Genomic DNA, 20,721 nt, shown 5'->3' with positions numbered 1-20,721 from the left:
TTTTTGTGGGCATTCCCAGTAATGCTGACCTAGTCTATGCAGTGTGAATGGGGCTTACGTCCTCGTTCATTGTCACTGCATGGAAAAGAGCAGCATGAACATCTTCAAAATATCTTCTTTTGTGTGCCACAGAAGACCAAAATATCATACTGGAATGACATGAGAGTGAGTAAAAAATGACAATTATAATTTTTTTGGGGTGTGCTAACCCTTTAACGCTGTGACTGCACCAGTGTTATTTTAGCATAATTGAGATACTATTATAATTTTTTGTATTTTTCATTTTAATATCCCTATTTATATTAATTATAAAACAATATATATAATTGATAAAGTAATGTTCCCTCCACTATCACCTGAATATTGCAATTTAATTGAGAGTTTATTATTTTTCTTACGTGCTGTGATGCAATCAAGGTCACGATACGGTCACCGATCATTCCACAACCCTCTAGTCCAGTCCCTAATAAAGTTCAAGTATGTGCACGTTTTTCAATTAAACATTTACAGAATTACACATTTCCTGAAAGCAGCGCATCTTAAAGCTGTAACTGATAGATTGTCATTTAGGAGAAAAGGCTAACTTACTCATCTAAACTCATAGATGATTTGTGTGTGCATCTGAATGAGTTTTTGTAAAGATTGTAACATATAAAAGGTAAATAATAGAGCTCATAACAGTGTTTTGAAGTTGAATGTATGCATGTTAAGTGTTGGAATATATACTGTGCTGGTTTGAAGTTTGATAAAGGTTGCTGTATCTCTGTGTGTCAGTTCAGACCTGCTTTGCTGTGCATTAAGACAATATCACAATATTTAGTGCATATATGAACCAAAAGGCATATTTTAATCATGTAACTGCAATAACATTAGAGCAAAGATTGTGTTAAACCAGATTTTTGCAATCATGTTTTTATTACTTGAATAATATTCCTGTCTTGTTTTGACAGGTTGAAGAAGGTTAATGATTCACTACAAAGTGTGTCACATACATGCTGATGCAACCATAACAACTCTGTATTCTCATGGATTTTCACAATTTGTTAAGGATGACACGAGGTCTCTCCCTTACATAGTTGCTATAAATGTGCGAGTGCATCAGTTCTGAAGCTTAGAGAGAAAATGGCTGTAATCGAGTCACTTCTGCAGTTCCTCAGCACAGGTACAATACTGGGTGCTTTGTTGTTGCTTCTGGTTTTGTATTTGCTTTCCTCTGGAACCAGATCTCAGAAAGAGGGGAAAGAGCCACCCGGACCCAAACCTCTGCTGCTGCTGGGGAACCTGCTGACCCTTGACCTCAAGAGACCCTTTGACACCTTTTGTGAGGTGAGAACTTGATATGTTGAAATGATTAGTCGATGACTAACATTTTAAGATTTGTTTGTAAATGTCTTTCTCTGTGTCTTCCAGCTGTCCAAGACATATGGAAACATATTCCAAGTGTTTTTGGGTCCCAGAAAAACTGTGGTCTTAGTTGGGTACAAAACTGTCAAAGAAGCTCTCATGAACTATGCAGATGAGTTCGGCGACAGAAATATTGGGCCTGGTTTCGGGATAGCAAAAACAGGACATGGTAGGATTCTTTGTCCCCCCCCCCCCCCCCCCCCCCCCAACTCAACTGAATGTACCCCGGACAGCAACATAGTGTCGGCTCAGATCCAGGCCACATCTGGTACATTCAAACTCGTACCAGATGTGGCCCGGATCTGGGCAGACACTATGTTGCTGTCTGGGACAGAAACTTAATGTACAGAACAAACTGTAAATGCTATAGACATGTTGAAAAACAAACATGTTGCTTAACCTTTTAGTTCCTCATGGCCTCTCCAGGCCAATGTAATTGGGTTTAACTAAGTAAAAAATGTTCCCTTTTGTTCAGTCACTACGACGTAACGTTAGTGACTAACGAATGGGGGTTTCACTTAGAAGCCTATCATCTTCGAGATCTTAGAAAACGCCCAATGGCAGTGCCAATGCCATGGGCATGCGGAATTTGCATACGTAACTTACGTAACCGTGTGGGTATAAATAGGAAGTACGTAGCAATATCGCATTACGTTTCTGCTTCGGAGCCAAGAGTACCTACCTCTTCACTCCTTACAGTCTTCTGAGACTCTGTCAGCTTCTTCGAGACGAGCAGCTTTCCAGTCGGTGTTGGTGTGACGGCGCGTTCCAGTGATCGCACACTTCCTGCCTGCTGATCTGTGCAGTGGTCTGCATCCAGCTGGTGTGTGTTTCCCTGGGCGCTTCGGCATCGACTGGGAAGTTTCCTCTCACAAAAAGAGCTTGCACGTGGCACGTCCTTTTCAGGATGTCTCGCCCGTGCACTTCTGGGTGCGGTCGATTTCTCTCGCCCTCTGATGGGCACGAGCGCTGTGTGACGTGTTTGGGCTTTCAGCACGCTCAGGCAGCGCTCGTGGATGATTCATGTTCCCACTGCGGGAACATGATCATCTCGGTGTTACGGTCGAGACTCCGTGACCTCCGCGTTGATGCCGGAGCGAGAGTCCCCTCTGCCACACCCCAATCTGCGGTCTCCACGGAAGGCGGCACTTTGCCTGGTGGCCAGGGTGACGGTGTGGTATCGGTGTGTGCACCGAACCCGCCGAGCGTTCTGAGCTGTGGAACCTCCACGTGTGGCTCCTGGACGGGACGCGGCAGGTTTGAGTACCCTACCACCTGCGGTGGTGACTACCATCACTTCCGCTAGGGCAGAGTCCACTCGGCATGCCTATGCGTTGAAGTGGATCTTTTCGTCACCTGGTGTTCTTCCCGCCAAGAAGACCCCTGGAAATGCCCGATCAGGTCCGTGCTCTCGTTCCTCCAAGAAGGGTTGGAGCGAAGGCTGTCTCCCTCCACCTTTAAAGTTTGCGTGGCCGCAATATCTGCCCACCACGACCTCTTGGGGGACAAAAAGGTAAGTCAGCCCGACCTGGTCATTCAGTTCCTTAGGGGAGCGAGGAGACTAAATCCACCTCGTTCTCCCCTCGTACCCTCTTGGGACCTCTCAGTAGTCTTAGATGCTCTGCAGAGGTCCCCCTTTGAGCCGTTGCGGTCGGTCGATATTAAGTTCTTGTCTATGAAGACAGCGCTACTGACCGCATTGGCCTCCATCAAGAGGGTAGGGGACCTGCAAGCATTTTCGGTTGACAAAGCGTGCCTGGAATTCGGGCCGGGTTACTCTCACGTGATCCTGAGACCCCGGCTTGGATATGTGCCCAAGGTTCCCACCACTCCGTTCAGAGATCAGGTGGTGAACCTGCAAGCGCTGCCTTTGGAGGAGGCAGACCCAGCCTTGGCACTGCTCTGTCCAGTACGCGCTCTCCGCGCTAACATAGACAGGACGCAGTGTTTCAGGACCTCAGACCAGCTCTTTGTCTGTTATGGTGGAGAGCGGAAGGGAAGAGCTCTCTCAAAGCAAAGGCTGTCTCACTGGAAAGTGGACACCATTGTTTTGGCTTACCAGCAGCAAGGTCGACCGTGTCCCCTTGGGGTTAGGGCCCACTCCACTCGGAGTGTGGCCTCCTCTTGGGCTCTAGCGCACGACGCCTCGCTAACAGACATCTTTAGAGCTGCAGGCTGGGCGACACCCAACACATTCGCCAGATTCTACAATCTCCGAGTGGAGCCAGTGTCCGACTATGTACTCGCCTCTACTAGTGGCTGGTAATGGACCAGGCTCAGGTGTCTTCGCTTGCTCGCCATTCCACTCCACGGACTGGATACGTGCGATTATATTCCTCAGGTGATCTTCCCGAAAGCCCTGAGTTCCTCCAGCACTGTCTTACGCTGACACCAGTTCAGTCTGCCCTCTCTCGAGCCCAGACCCTCGTGTTCGGCCAGGTGCCCCGTGTGCATGGTTCCCCTTCGGCGACCCCCACACGTGTATTTCCACCGTAAGCCTCCTCTGTGAGCAGGTGTCTTTCCCTTGGCAAGTCCTTGCCACCCCTGGGGTTAAAAATGTTTCCATATGCAGCCCTTAGCGGGTCATATGTGTACTCTCTAAGTCCTCCCTACGGGTAGGCATCTTGGCATTTCCTCACTGGAATATGCTTCCCAGTGTACCTTGGTATTCCTGTGATAAGTGGGAGTCCTTCGTCCGTACTAGTCTCACGACAGGGCACTCGCACTTACGCAGGGCACTGGAAGACATCTGAGTGGCGTGATTTTATTGGGACCCCCATTCGTTAGTCACTAACGTTACGTTGTAGTGACTGAACGAAAGGGAACGTCTCGGTTATGGATGTAACCCTCGTCCCCTGAGGAGGTAACGGAGACGTACCGTCCCTTTGCCACATCCGCTGTGATTGCTTGCTGGAACGGGAGTTCAGTCTTGGCTCCTCAGCAGGTAACGTAATATGATATTACCACGTACTTCCTATTTATACCCACACGGTGGGGCGGAGTTACAAATTCTGCATGCCCATGGCATTGGCACTGCCATTGGGCGTTTTCTAAGATCTCGAAGATGATAGGCTTCTAAGCGAAACCCCCATTCGTTAGTCACTAACGTTACGTCTCCGTTCTCTCCTCAGGGAACGAGGGTTACATCCGTAACCGATACGGTTTTCATTCAATTTGGTACAAATATGAGCTCATTATAAACATGCACAAAACATTTGGTGGTGCACAAAAATTGGGGGGTGATGGTGAACCACTTACTTTAACCATGAAAAACCTAAAAATGCCTTTGTGGAATATGTGGATTCCCAGCAATATTTGGTGACATTTTTTTTTTCTTACATTTTTAAGTAACATATAAATTCATGATACACTGTAAAATGTATTAGACTTAAGAAAGCATGCAAACCGATTTCCTTAAAAAAACAACAACAAGAAAAGTGAAATAGGAATATTATGCAAACTGACAAATTCACGTTGCTGATGACCATTGAAACGCATCATCTGTGAAAAGGGTACATTAAGCAATTGCTTTGTTTTAATATTTTTATTTTGTTTTGTTTTATTTGCCAATTTAGGGGGGTTGGGTTGGCAGCGGCGCGCAGTTTTGGAAAATCAACATCAATCTATTAAGTCAGCTTATGTCAAATGTTTCAGTTGTATTGACAATTCAACATTCAAGATGACTTTGGAAAATGAGTGAATGCAACTAGAGAAAGATAGCTGCAGAAGTGGAAGAAATGAGTGAAAAGTCAATCGAAAAGTCTAGAGTAAAAAGTCAAAATAATTGCCCTGAATTTTGCTTGACAAAATTACACTCAAACCAATCAATTAATCTTAACTTGGGTGTACTATGTGAATAGTACATTTTACAATTAAGTTAGGACATAAGTAAACATAACTAAAGTGTTAGTTAGAACAACTGTTGGATTTTACTGCATAGTCAGTGATTAAATGACTTATTAACCTTACATATAATGCATATAAGCTAGCTGACTCTGTATAAGTCCCAAAAGGTCTAGGGTTAATGACTAACTGAGTAGTAATCATTTTCTGCTTGTGTTATTTCTGAGACTCACGGTCTGATGGTCCTGTATTGATCAGGAATCCTCTTTTCCAATGGAGAAAACTGGAAAGAGATGCGACGCTTTGCTCTCAGCAACCTGCGAGACTTCGGGATGGGCAAGAGAGGAAGTGAAGAGAAAATCATAGAGGAAATTCAGTATCTGAAAGGAGAGTTTGATCAGTTTGAAGGTACAAGCTGAAGAAACACATTTATGGAAATCTGCAATCATGCTCTTACTTTAAAGGATCCGTTGAGAGACATTTGTTTGCTCTTCACAGGGAAACCCTTCGACACAACACAGCCTGTGAACTACGCTGTGTCAAACATCATCTCATCGATTGTGTATGGCAGCAGATTTGAATACACAGATCCACAATTCACAAAAATGATCGACAGGGCAAACGAAAATGTTCGAGTTGTTGGATCAGCTTCTATAATGGTATGGAAGTATGTTTTACTCTAAGTTTTTTTGGTGACTTAATTTCTTTTTTTAATTATTAATATATGCTTGTCTTGTCTTGTAGATTTATAATATATTTCCATGGTTGGGTCCGTTCCTCAACAGCAAAAGGATTATTGTAAGAAATATGTTGAAAAATAGAGCGCAAATTACGAAGTTGATCACTGGGCTGCTGGAGACTCTGAATCCACACGACAGCAGGGGGTTTGTCGACTCCTTTCTCATGCGCAAACAGAATGATGAGGTACGGAAATCGCCTTCTTGCATAGAAATACAGGATAAACTAAAAAAGTATTAACAATAAGGTTCAATTTTAAACATTAGTTACCCATATTAGTTAACATGAACTAAAAATGTAAAATACTTTTAAAGCATTTATTCATCTTAGTGGATGTTAATTTCAACATTTATTAACACATTCTTCAAACGAAAAGTTATCTGTTAATATTATTTATTAAGACACAGGTTAACATGAACTAATAATAAACAGTTGTATTTTTTATTAAAGAATAATTACTCTAACAAATGTATTGCTCATTGTTAGTTTGTGCTAACTAACTAACTTCCATTGTATTCTTATTGGTTTTGTACTGTTTCCTGTTCCGTTTCCTTTGTTATCTGTTGTTACCATGGTCATTCATTGTTTGATTAATGCACTACTCCTGTTTCTTGTTTCATGCATTGGTTTTGGTTAGTATATATTGAGTTTTCTGTTAGTCTTTGTTCTATCTTCTTCAATACTAGTTGGCTGTTCTTTTTGTGTTTTTCGAAATCTGAGTATCATTTTTATTTTTGAGTTTGTGAATAAATAGAGAATTCTGCAAATAGATCCTGCTCTTTTAATCTCTGCTTCAACCGGCAGTGACATATATACACCGATCAGGCATAACATTATTAGCATTATTAGTTGATGTGTTAGAAGCAGGAAAAATTAGCAAGTGTAAGGATTAGAGCAAGTTTGACAAGGGCCAAATTGTGATGGCTAGATGACTTGGTCAGAGCATCTCTAAAACTGCAGCTCTTGTGGGGTGTTCCCGGTCTGCAGTGGTCAGTGTCTATCAAAAAAGGTCCAAGGAAGGAACAGTGGTGAACTGGCGACAGGGTCATGGGCGGCCAAGGCTCATTGATGCACGTGGGGAGTGAAGGCTGGCCCTTGTGGTCCGATCAAACAGACGAGCTACTTTAGCTCAAATTGCTCAAGAAGTTAATGCTGGTTCTGATAGAAAGGAGTCAGAATACAAGAAAGTGGAAAGCGCCAACAGTGGGCATGTAAGCATCAGAGGGCATGTAAGCCTGGTCTGATGAATCTTGTTTTCTTTTAAATCATGTGGCTGGCCCGGTGCTTACCTTGGGAACACATGGCACCAGAATGCATTATGGGAAGAAGGCAAGCTGGTGGAGGCAGTGTGATGCTTTGGGCAATGTTCTGCTGGGAAACCTTGGGTCCTGCCATCCATGTTGATGTTACTTTCACATGTACCTACCTCTTTTTTTTTTACACAGAGATTGGTAGTTCTATTTGTAAAATGTATTGACTTTTTCAATCCTTGTTGCACCATATGCCAATAGTAACAGTTCAGAAATGAAAAAAAAACACCTTTCTCCCCCCTCCACCAGTCTGCATTTCCTTTTGGATATTGATTCTTAAACTACAACTACATGAATTTTCATTTTTCTAATTATTATAAGTTTAGTTGAGCATTTTGAATGTACTTTTACTTTATCAGCAATCTGGTAAGAAGGACTCATACTTTCACCATGAGAATCTAATGATGACTGTGAACAATCTATTTGTCGCTGGTACTGAAACAACAGGAACGACTCTGCGGTGGGGTTTGATGCTCATGGCAAAGTACCCTCATATACAGGGTAATAACACAGTAATGCCAAGAGTTTTTCCTCAATTCTGAATCCAATGGCGTCCTTAGAAACAAACATGTTGCATTTGTGTGCAGATCGGGTTCATGAGGAGATTGACAGAGTGATTGGTGGATGTCAGCCAGTGGTAGAAGATAGAAAGAAATTACCGTACACAGACGCTGTGATTCATGAAACTCAAAGACTGGGCAACATAGTGCCCATGAATCTCCCTCATAAGACCAGCTGTGACGTTCACTTCAATGGATACTTCATCAAGAAGGTCAGTCAGAAGAATAAATATGTAGGCCTAGAAACGATACCATGTGCATCTTGAACATGAGTTTTTTCTCCATTTTCTAGGGTACCACTGTCATTCCTCTGTTGACATCTGTTTTGAAGGATCCAAGCGAATGGGAGAAACCGAACAGCTTTTACCCGGAACACTTCCTAGATGAGAAGGTCCAGTTTGTCAAGAGAGATGCTTTCATGCCCTTTTCTGCAGGTACGGTGAAATCTAAACTCACAGTGTTTTGAAGATATAAACATTTGATTTGGAATTAAAAACAGTTCTCTCTCTCTCTCTCTCTCTCTCTCTCTCTCTCTCTCTCTCTCTCTCTCTCTCTCTCTCAGGCCGAAGGGTTTGTCTTGGAGAGAGTTTGGCCAGGATGGAGCTCTTCCTGTTCTTTATTTCCCTCCTTCAAAGCTACCGCTTCACTACTCCACCTGGAGTGTCCGGAGATGATCTGGATCTCAAAGGAATAGTCGGAGTCACGTTGAATCCGTCCCCACACAAACTGTGTGCGATAAGACGCTCCTGATACTGGACAATCAAAACAGAAACAACATATTTTACCTCATTTTAAATAAGAACTGGCATGATAAACTTGTTCTGATTTAATTCACAAAATGTACACTTTAAAACCTAACAGTTATATGTACTAAATAAAAATGAGTTCATTTCACTCAAATATTACCGAAAGTTATGTGGACACAATGACTGAAACAGAACTCAAACTGAATGAGTTACAGAAAATGTCTAGTTCCCAGCATGGTATTTTGATAATAATCGGCCTTTATGACGTATATTTCGCGACGGATCTTGCTTACCGAACATTCAAAACAATGCTGTTTGCTGGATTAAACGTGATAATTTTATGCGTGTACATATGGTTTTATTTTTACCAGCTGAGAACTCACAAAGAGCTCAAAAATTTTTCAAAACATTCAAAACAGCACCAGGATTTCCTCCGTTGTATGCAGAAACGAAAATCTGCATTGATTAGGCACTTTACCTCCTCGTTGCTCCACATTTGCCCTCTACTCATTTGGACTTGTAGCGGCATCTTGTGACAGCACGTCCTGTTTTTGGTTCGTTTACATGTCTTTGGTCCGTGTTGCGTTCATATATCAATCGAACCGCACCAGAGTTCATTTGGAAGCGGACCGAGACCCATCTTTTTAGCGGTCTCGGTCCGCTTGTTTGGTGCGCACCAGGGTTCGGATGGCAGCGTTCACATATGTTCAAATTAACCGCACTAACCGAGCAATCGCACCAGGGTTCGTTTTAATCGAACCAAACATGACAAGTGTGAACGCACCCTAAATCAACTGAGGATAAAAGAAGACATTACATCTATAGATGAAGATTAAGAAGTTTCAGCTATATAACATATTTGAATGCAGTGTAAAGTTTAATTGTATATTAATAAATATCCTTGTTTTAGTGCCTTGTTTTTTGAAGGATCGGAGGCAACACGCCGGAGACGGGTTTATTGAGGATGACATATCGATTTAATAATTATTAAATTGTAATATTCCAACAATTGGAGTCATCACGCCGGAGACGGGTTTATTGAGGATGCCGTGTCGACGAGGCAATTTCAGGGGGAGTCTAATTGACACAGTCTCTGCAGACACTTCAGGGTCATGTGTTGGTCATGTCTGGGTGCAGTTCCGCCATCTGATCTGGATACAGCCTGGATCCGGCTGACTGCAGTAAACCTCGGGATAAAACAGAGAGACTATCATTAGCGTAGATGCCATTCTTCTGATGATGTAACAAGTACATCAGGTGTTATGGGAAGTGTTCCCGGTTCCGACTGACCTAGTTAATGCAGCCTAACAATCATTTAATTGAAAAAGTGTTTTATGTGTATGCCATTGTAAAGAGATGTGTTTTTAGTATAGATTTAAACTGACAGAGTGTGTCTGCTTCCCGTACAATGTTAGGAAGACTGTTCCAGAGTTTAGGTGCTAAATAGGAAAAGGATCGACCGCCTCCAGTTGATTTCGATATTTTCGGTATTATCAACTGGCCAGAATTTTGAGACCGCAGTAAACGTGATGGAGTATAATATGTTAAGAGCTCGCTCAAGTACTGGGGAGCTAAACTATTTAGTGCTTTGTAAGTAATAAGCACGATTTTAAAATGTATGCAATGTTTAATAGGCAGCCAGTGCAGTGTTGACAGAACTGGGCTAATATGGTCATACTTCCTGGTTCTAGTAAGAACTCGAGCTGCTGCGTTTTGGACCAGCTGGAGTTTATTTATTAAGCGAGCAGGGCAACCACCCAGTAGAGCATTACAATAATCTAGCCTTGAGGTCATGAATGCATGAACTAACTGTTCAGCATTTTGCATTGAGAGCATGTGCCGTAATTTATATATTTTTAAGATTGTAGAATGCAATTTTACAGATGCTAGAAATGTGGCTTTCAAACGAAAGATTGGTTTCAAAGAGCACACCCAGGTTCCTCACTGACGACGAGGACTTGACAGAGCAGCCATCAAGTGTTAGACAGTATTCTAGGTTACTACTTGTGGAGCTTTTTTGTCCAATAATTTAAAATGTATTTTTTAATAAATGACAACTCTGAATTGAGTTGCAGGAAATTACTGGTCATCCAATGTTTTATATCAGCTATGCATTCCGTTAATCTTGTGAATTGGTACGTTTCTTCAGAGCGTGAAGAAATATAGAGCTGAGTATCGTCAGCATAACAATGAAAACTAACGCCATGCTTCCTAATGATATCTCCCAGTGGTAGCATGTACAGGGTGAAAAGCAACGGTCCTAGCACTGAGCCTTGAGGTACCCCATACTGAACTTGTGATCGCTGTGACATCTCTTCATTTACTGCTACAAACTGATAACGGTCAGATAAGTATGATTTAAACCATGACAAAGCAATTCCACTAATACCTACATAATTTTCGAGTTTATTCAAAAGAATGTTGTGGTCGATAGTATCAAATGCAGCGCTAAGATCGAGTAACACTAATAGAGAGATACAGCCACGATCGGATGATAAGAGTAAATCATTTGGACTCGATTAAAATAAGTTCAGAGTGAATTGAGGTTATCAGTGTCCTCAAACGCAATGAGTTAGCTTAACTTGTTATTACAGTGTATGCGAAAATAAATCCACAAACCAAGAAAACTTCTGACTTTTTTATTGCATAAAACATCTTGAGCTGCAGGTGCATATTGTGTTAGTTCATTTTTTTTAATGTAAAACATTTGTAGTAAAAAAAGGAATTAAATAATTAATATTTATATCTGAGCAGATAAAATGTGCGGTTATGGTAAGGGGTGTGACATTTCCCGAACACAATCACAACACACCGAGCCAGCTAACCAATCACAGCACATTTCGTATTTTGGAAAGAAGGGCTTCACTGAAACAGGAACTAACGACATATTCGGCAGGCAGGGGAGAGAGGTGCAGCAATAATGTAAAATATGTGAAAAATAATGTGTTTTTTGAACAATCAAGCACGAAAGCATATTCTAGTACACCTCAAAAACAAAATCAAGACTTTGTAAAAGGGCAAAATAGGACCCTTCATGGAAGTATTTCTCAAGGTTTCCAGCACAGGAACATTAATATGTCGCTTGCTTCTGCTCTTGGTGTTTATCTCTTGTTCTTCTGGTCTCAGAGAGATAAAAATGAACCTCTAGGGCCAAAACTGTTGCCGTTGTTGGGATATTGGCATGTTGGGTGTCAACAAACCAGCCTATATGAGGGAAGTCTGAATGGGGTCAATCCTATTGGCCAACCGCTTTGTTTATTGGTCATGAGAGCCTCAAAGTGACAAACTGGCCTGATGAGGTTTAAGAGAGAACAATTCTGTATTTCACAGTAAGAATATTAGAATTTACCTATAAATAATAATTTGTCATTTACTTACCCTCATGTTGCCTCAAACCCATATGACTTAATTCATCTGTGGAACACAAAATAACATTTTGAAGAACCAACCAACAGTGGACGCCATTGACTTCCATTGTATGGAAACAACAACAATAACAACAAACCTCTTCTATTATGTTCCAAAGAATGAAGTCATATAAAGAAAGGTGTCCTTCTGCCAGATCCTGTTAAAAGCCTTGCCGCTAGGGTTGGGTATCGGTTGGGTTTTATCCGATACCAGTACCTACTTGGTATTTTTTAAACGGTTCCGGTGCTTAAACGGTTCTTGAACCGGTACTTAAGAAAATGAAACCACACACTTTCTCAAAAAATAATAAAAATAAAATTCACATTCACATAATATCAAATAAAACAATATTGTATCAAACAAAATAATAATACTGGAGATTAAAACCAGGGTAATCTAATCTCCATTTTCTCTTCCTAATGACCTGAACTGAACAGTGCAACAACTTAAATATTAGAATAGAAACAAATAAAAGTATAAAACAGGATATTCACAACAGTATTGCACATTTAAAGAAGCTTTTGTGACTGGTGGTGATGACACTTTACATCAGTTTTTAACAATTCTTCTGCAGGAATATCACCATATTGGCCTTCTCTGGCAGTATACGGCATCTTTCCTGACTTATAGCATGCCCAGCACAGGAGAAAACCCTCTCAGAGGGGGTTGATGAGGCCTGCACACATAAGTACGCCTCTGATAGGACAGACAAATTAGGGAGGGTATCCCTCTTACCCCCCCACCAGGCCACAGGGTCTTGTCCAGATGGGATAGCTGGCAGGCCTTTGTAGATCTCGATCTCTTTCTGGACCTGCTCTGTGATGGAGAGGGCACTGCTTGTGGTCTGAGTTGTATGAAGTTCTCGGTCTTCATCCTCAAACAACTGCTCCAAGGCTGACATCTTGTACATACAAACAAGTTCAGTATAGAACAAAAAACAACTCATTCATTGTAAACTAGATAGACAGTATATGGTTGAACTTACACATCTGCCTGCTTGGTCTTCCTCCTCACCTGCCTCAGTCTGATGAGGGTCCTCCTCTATTGGAAGCTGTAGACACAGAGTGCCCATAAAACAGCAATACTTAATCACAGAAACTGTAACATGGGCATGGACACAGTGCATATGAAAAAAGTTGAGCAATCAGTACACTGTCTCTGACAAACATGCAGTAAAATACCTGAGCTGCCGTGGCATTGTCAATCACTGCTTTCTCAAGCCTATCCCAAGCTTCTGCAACACCAGCTTCCAACCTGCCTTTAAAGCGAGGGTCCATCAATGTGGCCTCCTGAAGGAAGTTCTGAATGTCTTGATCCTGTAATGAAAACATGGTTTAGTGTCTAATTGTGAAAATGGTGTAGTTCTTCTTTTTTTGTGAACATATATATTGGCTGCACATGGATAGTACCTGGTATCTTTTTTTGAGATCTCCCCAGACCTTCTCTTTTATAGCAGCCACAAAGACATTGTCATCATCAGAGGTTGAATAGTGTGCCTCCAGCTTTGTGAGGATCGGAATGATTTGGCTGCATGTGGGGGACTTGTCACTTGACACGCAGAGGGTTGAGGTGTATAAGACTTTCATGCATTTCATGAATTCCTCTGCCTTCTCAAAATCACTCTCTGAAAGCCTTTCTAGTCTGTGGAAAATAAACAAAAACGTTAAATACAAAAGGTAAAATTATATTGTTGCAAGTGAAGTGACCCTCTTGTCCATCACCTCACCTGTCCCTCTCCATTGGCCTCCTTAACCTTTGATCGAGGCAAGCTGCCTGGATTGCAGGGAACTGCTCCACAAACCGCTCCACCATGAGGTATAGAGAATTCCAGCGAGTCCTCACATCCAGGATAACATTGTGCTCTGGCAAATCTAAAGCACAGACATTTGAATTACAATAAACAATTGCTTATATTTAAAAGTATTACTTTAAGATGTATTTATAATGAATTATATATATGCTATTTACTGAGGAGTCGCTGCTTCTCTCTCAGAACAGTTTTGCTCATGGTGGAGCGCTTCAGCCACACCACCAATGCGCAAATCTTTGCACACCACGAGTCACAGCTTGGATGCCGTACACCTTCTGTGCTGCCAGGTTGAGTGTGTGGGCAAAGCACCCAACTTTCAAGTTTCAAGTCAAAAATTTCAAGTTTCTCAGGGCAACATCCATGTTGTATGCGTTGTCTACTGTGGCAGCTATGACTTTTCCAGTCAGCTTGAACTCCTCAAGAATGCTGTGGATTTCCTGTGCCACCACTGGCCCTGTCTGGGACTTATAAACTGCTTCAGTGCTCAGCACTTTCTGCTGGATGCTGCCTTTGTAAATGTAATGGACAGTCACTGTTAGATAGTGGTCCTGTGCCACGCTTGTCCATCCATCGCAAGTAATTGCAATTTTGCTGACATACGCCAGCTCCTGGATGACATTATGTTTTATAACGGAATACCATGCGGGTATGTACGTGTTGGACATGTCATCCCTGGATGGTGGTTGGTATCTGTGATTTAGGGCAGTGCACATCTCCCTTTATAAAAAAAAATAAATATGATGTCTATTAGTCTTGCACATAGAATGTCTTTATGGTACAGAGGTGGTATTCACATGCATCAAGGGAATTCTATTTTGATATAGCCCACATTTTTACCTGAACGATGGCGATTCCACCGTGGAAAATGGATGAAGCCCCATCACCACAAATTTGGTGACTGCCCTGTGGATTTCCTGCACCTTCTCTTTGGTTAGTGCAGCCTTCTTAGCCATGATGAAAGGAGTCACTGTTGTAACTTAAAAGCCAGAAATAAAGATATTACTATCAAAATTGTTTATAACATGCACGGTACACCTAACTCTTCAGGTAGCCTATTCTGCTCAACAGCTCATAACAATTCTCCTGATTAAATACAAATTTGCGCCGTTTAATACTGATGTAAAACACTTAAGATCAACATTTTGTCTTTGCATATTATGACTTTTACTTTAAGCAGAGAAATATCTTACAATGAGCACGCAGAAATATTTAACATGCACAGTATAGCCTCGTATAGAGAAGTGTTGAACTTTGTTAAAACATTTTGCACACGTTGTCACAAACGCTGTTGATGGCAACGGTGTTTGCTATGCTAGCCTTTTTGATATGCAAGATTTGCAGTTAGCATTAAATTACTAGACTTACCCGAAGAGGAACGGCTGCTGTTATCATCATCTGTGGTGTCCACCACCACACTGGCAGGGCTGGGACTCTCTTCAATTTGTCCAGCGGTGAGGCCAACACTAGCTGCTGCTGTTGACGTGCTTGACTCTGCGTCTCTTAGTTTGTCAAACACGGTGCATTGTTCGGCTTTTAAATACACTCCATGTCTCGCCATGTGTTTCATTAAATTTGAAGTGTTACCTCCCTTGCATGCTATTGCTTTAAGGCATTTGTTGCATGTCGCAGAGTCTGCATTAACACAGGTAAAATGCAGCCAAACCTTGGAGCGTTTTGTCTTCGGCATCTTCATTAATCCTCTCGCCATCAGTCAACAAGTGTGCCGAGTAGCGGCACTGACATGACGTCACACAAGTGGAACACCAGGGGGCGGTAAAAAAAAAAAAAGAGTCAGGCACCGAAATCAGGCACCGAAATTTTTGTTCTTATTTGGTCTCGTTACTACCGTTTACGTCAGAACCGGTTCCCTATTGGCACCGCGTTTCGGTACCCAACCCTACTTGCCGCAGTATAATAATCTAATCGTGAGGAAATAAAAGCATGGATAAGCATCTCAAGATCAGAGTCCGATAAAATTGCCCTCGATTTTGCAATATTTCTTAGATGATAAAAATTATTTTCTCCTTTAAATGCCTGTAACATCTTTTCCAATCTTCATCAGATGGCAAAGCAGTTTGGACCAGTTTTTGGTCTCTTTGGTCCAAAGAGAGTGGTTTTGCTAGCTGGCAACAAAACAGTAAAGCATATACAGTATATACAGCATATATTTCTGAATATAATATATTCCAATCCAAGCATTTCAGTCAAATATAATTTCTGCAATATGTCAAACCTTTGGCCCACAGGGGAATAAAATCATCCATGACAATAAATGAGCCCAATGGGAAAACCGCAGACTGGCCAACCCTGCAGCCCAGTCTCCTTACAACATATTTAAATGTTTCTATAAAGTTATTAGTTTACATATGAGTTGCATACAGCGGTCCAAAACGTTTTAGACACTTTCTGGACATTTAAGTCACACTTTATAAAAGGGTGTTTCACTGCGTTAGATACAAAAATATCAAATCATGTGGCATCTGTGTTCAAATGATGCTAAAGCTTTTCTCAGAACCAACTTCACTTTTCTGAGCCACTTTTTATATATTTTTTAAACAACTGGTCTCTTTTCATGTATGTATGAAGTCACTAAGTAAAAGTGTCCAAGGCTAAAAAAATATTTATATTTTGAATATTTTTACATTTTGAAACCTAATAATTTTTATTTGTGAAATGTTTTTTATTTCTTTAAATGCCACTTGTTTTGCCATTTTGTTTTATGATGCAAACACATATATACATTTTCAATTGTGGCTTAAGTGTTTGGAATACTTTTCATGACCACTGTATGCACTGTTATTATATATGAAAGTATGAGAGATACTTTCATCCAAAATGACTTACGCTGCTATCAAGGTCTTCATTTTTATCAGTTCACGCATTTCCTGGGAATCAAAACCATGACCTTGGCATTACTCAACTATTTGATTTGCATTTATCTATTAATTTTTTCTATTAAGTCACTCCAAAAAAACATTCCTTATTTTTTTCAGTCAAAACATGCACACATTTTGAAAGAGACCAAGTTGTAATGGTTTTTCATTCTACATTAATGAATCTGACCAGATTGTGATGGAGGATTTTTTTGAATAGTGCAACATGGGCTATGTGTAATTCTGCAGATGAGCACCAGAGGATGTACAGTGCACTTTTTCTTTTTGTTTTCTCTTTTACTTCTGCATCAAACTGAATGTCTTTAATGTTCGCTTGTATGATGAGAGTCTGTCACAGGGCAGAAACCACAACCACATTTACAGAAACTTTTTTTTACAGAATTTTTTTTGTAGCTTTATTTTATCATTGGTTTTGTGTGTTTTGGATTCATCCTGCTTTGTTCTGTTGCACTGATGTAGACCAATTAATTTGTCCTTTGCTGTCAGAAAGATCCATAAAAGATCTCACAGAAACATGAAGTATCGTAAAGCCAGAGGGTTTAATGTAAGATTCATATCATGCAATTGTTCGTAGATTTTTTTGTGCATTTAATTAATGTTTTTATGACCTATGAGAGATTTATTCTTCTTGTTTGTCATAATTTCTAATTTCTCCAATGCGTTGCACATTGTTATGCTCTTGAAGGACGTCAGTGAGTCTTTATTTAACATGATTCTATATTATTATGATGATTTAAAGTAAAGCAGACCATACAGACATCAGTTTAAACTGCGTCTGTCCACACTTCCGTCCAGATTCATGTTAACTAGGGGTGTGACTTATCTCACGAGACGAGACGAGACACGAGACGAGATTTTCACCAAAATTGAACTGTACCATCTTCAGACCATGCCAGCAAAAAGTTATAGACTGTTATGTGTTATGATGGCATTACACCAAAATTACTCTGAGGCTGTATCTCTGCAATGCTTTAGCATATTGACACCAAACTTTGCATGTGTCATTATCACCTCACTCTGACCAGACCACATAAATTTTGTCACAGCGTGTGATTAACCAATACATAATTTTGCTAGTGATTGTACTTTTGCTTTTTCAGGCATTTTGCAAAAAAAAAATAATCTTAATGTGTCTTTAATTGCTCATAGATGGAGTTGATCTGATGCTCTCAGCCATGTTGGCATGACTTATCATGTCTTTTGTGCTTGGCCCCTAAATTGCTGCTTGCTGCTATATTTGTGCTTTGTTACTGTTACTATTACTATTGTTTTTTTTTAGCAAGTTTTATATACCTTACTGTATGACTTTCTTCTGCATAACAGAACAGAAAAATGTCTCAGTGTTTTTTGTTCATTCAGGGAAACTCAATGGGCTCCAGTGATGTTTGGTTCCCAATGTTTTTCAAATTATCTTCCTTTGTTTTAGCAGAAGAAATCCATACCGGGTGACAACATCAGGGTGAGTAAATGGTGACAAAATGCTCATTAAAAGAACTTTTTCTTAATGTGAAGAACATTTAAAAAATCTATATACAATACTTTTTTTCTTTCTTTCTCTTTTGCAATAGAAAGATTCTATGGATGTAAATAAGTAAGTAAGTTAAGTTTATTTATAGAGCACTTTTCACAGATAAAATCACAAATTGCTTTACAAAGTGCAACCAAAATAATAAAACAATATACAATCAGAAAATTATAAAAATGTAAAAAGCCCAAAATAAAACCCAATCAAATAATTTAAATAACAGTGTCTTGAGTTTATAATAAGTTGGAGTTGATAGTAAAAGAATCGATAGAGTCGGCTACACCAGTGGTTCTCAACTCCAGTCCTTGGGACCCATCATTGCTCTGCACATTTTGTATGTCTATCTTATTTAAGGCACCTGATTCTGATCATCAGCTCGTTAGAGAGCTCCATGAACTGAACTGAGTGTGTCAGATAAGAGAGACACAAAATCTGCAGAGCAGTGGGTCCCCAGGACTGGAGTTGAGAACCACTGGGCTACACGAAGGAACAGGGGCAGGACGTTCCACAGTCTGGGGCCTACAGTCTGAAAGGACAGGTCTCCCCGGGTTTTATAATGAGCCTTTGGGACCATTAAAAGACTGTGGCCTGAGGATCGAAGGGCACAGACTGGGGAGTAAGAGCACAGCAAATCAGCAATGTATTGTGGGGCCTGACCATTAAAAGCTCTAAAAGTTAAAAATAATATTTTAAAATCAATATGAAATTTGATGGGTAGCCAGTGTATGAAGGATAAAATGGTGTGATGGGTGTCCTTCTGCCAGATCCTGTTAAAAGCCTTACCGCAGCATAATCTAATCTTGAGGAAATAAAAGCATGGATAACCATCTCAAGATCAGAGTCTGATAAAATTGCTCTCGATTTTGCAATATTTCTTAGATGATAAAAACTATTTCTGACCAAAAGTCTAGAATGGCAGTCTTTATGAACGATATCAGGAGGTGAAAGACCTGTGTCAGCATTGTTCTGGGAAAAAAAGGAGGCTAGAGTTCATAAACTTTTATGAGTATATGGGTTGAAGATGAATTTCCACAATTGAATGCCATCATTCACCTTTTATGTTCTCAGACATGTTAGCACAAGTGCGCAAGAATCAAAACATGACTTGTTGTAGCCTCTGTGTTCCTGTCAACCCATGACACAGTTAACAATAAAAGCTTATCATCCTCAAACAAGTGAAGGTTCGGTCATGGGAAAGGAGGACGATTTAGGTATTTAGACTCTCAAGTCACTTGTAATGTGTAAACATAATTGCATTTCAGTTTCTGTAAATTTTTGCTCAATGTCTTTTGAATCTGTTGGGGTTATGGTGATTATTAATGGATGCATAAAGTCAGTTCTTCTGAAGTTCACACAGCAGAGGAATTTCAGTAAATTAACTATCAATATGATATACTATTGTTTTGATATATTGCAGTATAGATATGTCTCCCAGGTATTATAAAGTATATTGCACAATGTTTAATAATCTTTGGTCTGATCTATTGCAGTTGTCCATCAATATATCAGTCAAGTCAAGTCAAATTTTATTTCTATAGCACATTTAAAAGAAACAGAGTTGCATCAAAGTGCTGTACAGTAAGACAATGTGCATATAAAAAGAAAGCATAAAAAGAAACATGGCAGATAATAAATATAAACACATTAGAGCCGAAACAATCCAAACAATAAATAAATATAAAAATCTACCAATATCGATCTAATCAAAAGCCAGCGAGAACAGATGAGATTTAAGAGCCGATTTAAAGCTGGCTAATGAAGGAGCAGACCTCACATTTAAGGGCAGACTATTCCAGAGTTTAGGTGCTGCAGCAGAGAAGGCCCAGCCACCCTTAGTTTTACAGTGAAAACGTGGGACAGTTAAAAGAAGCTGAACTAACCCTTTAAGGGAAGCAACAGAGTCTAAAGAAATGGAGCAGGATTTAGAATAAATAGAATAAATAGTGAATAAATAGTGAATCAGGCCAAATAAATAGTGAAACTGAGCTGCCTTGCTGAGAATGAATCATTCGTTTCCATAGTTCCTCTTCTGTTTTACCTTGATAACTCTCCCCATGTATTTAAGCCATCAGTTTCCTTTATTTCATTAAGTTGGCTTGAGAAAGCCAACTTACTGAAATCCTAATAAACTTATTATTATTTTTCTTACCCAAATTTCTGACTCTATCTCCTCCTAGAGCTTTAACTCTACAAACTCCAAACTTGGCTCAGACCTTCAAACTGTTCTGACTCGGTGTGCTATATCTTTTCTAACTGATCGGACTCACGGTTTTCCTAAAAATTTACATTAAATATCATAAAAATCCCATAGACTTTCATTGACCAAAGGTTCATGACTGTTTGAACTGTTTAACTTAAACTGCTAGAAGCCATTGATACTCAATTAAGCTTTAAACTACCTTTCTAACTAAAAACTAATCTATCTATCTATCATCTATCTATCTATCTATCTATCTATCTATCTATCTATCTATCTATCTATC

At 40.3% G+C, this 20,721-nt stretch overlaps 1 protein-coding gene across 2 annotated transcripts; it reads left to right on the top strand.

The window, feature by feature from the left end:
* Positions 1-1,006: 1,006 nt before the first annotated feature.
* LOC307137083 (cytochrome P450 2K1-like) lies at positions 1,007-9,509 on the top strand. Of its 2 annotated transcripts, none has more exons than XM_079834563.1 (9): positions 1,007-1,326; positions 1,411-1,573; positions 5,506-5,655; positions 5,746-5,906; positions 5,992-6,171; positions 7,655-7,796; positions 7,883-8,067; positions 8,148-8,289; positions 8,418-9,509. In XM_079834563.1, exons 1-9 carry the CDS (start codon positions 1,123-1,125, stop codon positions 8,603-8,605), a joined length of 1,515 nt encoding a protein of 504 aa, XP_079690689.1. In that variant the 5' UTR covers positions 1,007-1,122; the 3' UTR covers positions 8,606-9,509. The 2 variants fall into 2 exon arrangements, with proteins under 2 accessions (XP_079690689.1, XP_079690690.1); XM_079834564.1 differs by having other exon boundaries at positions 1,018-1,326; positions 8,187-8,289; positions 8,418-8,763.
* The last annotated feature ends 11,212 nt before the right edge of the window (positions 9,510-20,721 follow it).

This window comes from Gobio gobio (genome assembly GCF_949357685.1).
Source record: "Gobio gobio genome assembly, chromosome: 1".
NCBI classification, from domain to species: Eukaryota; Metazoa; Chordata; class Actinopteri; order Cypriniformes; family Gobionidae; genus Gobio; species Gobio gobio.
Note: the sequence above shows the minus strand (reverse complement) of the source record. Positions and strands in the feature narration are given on the sequence as shown.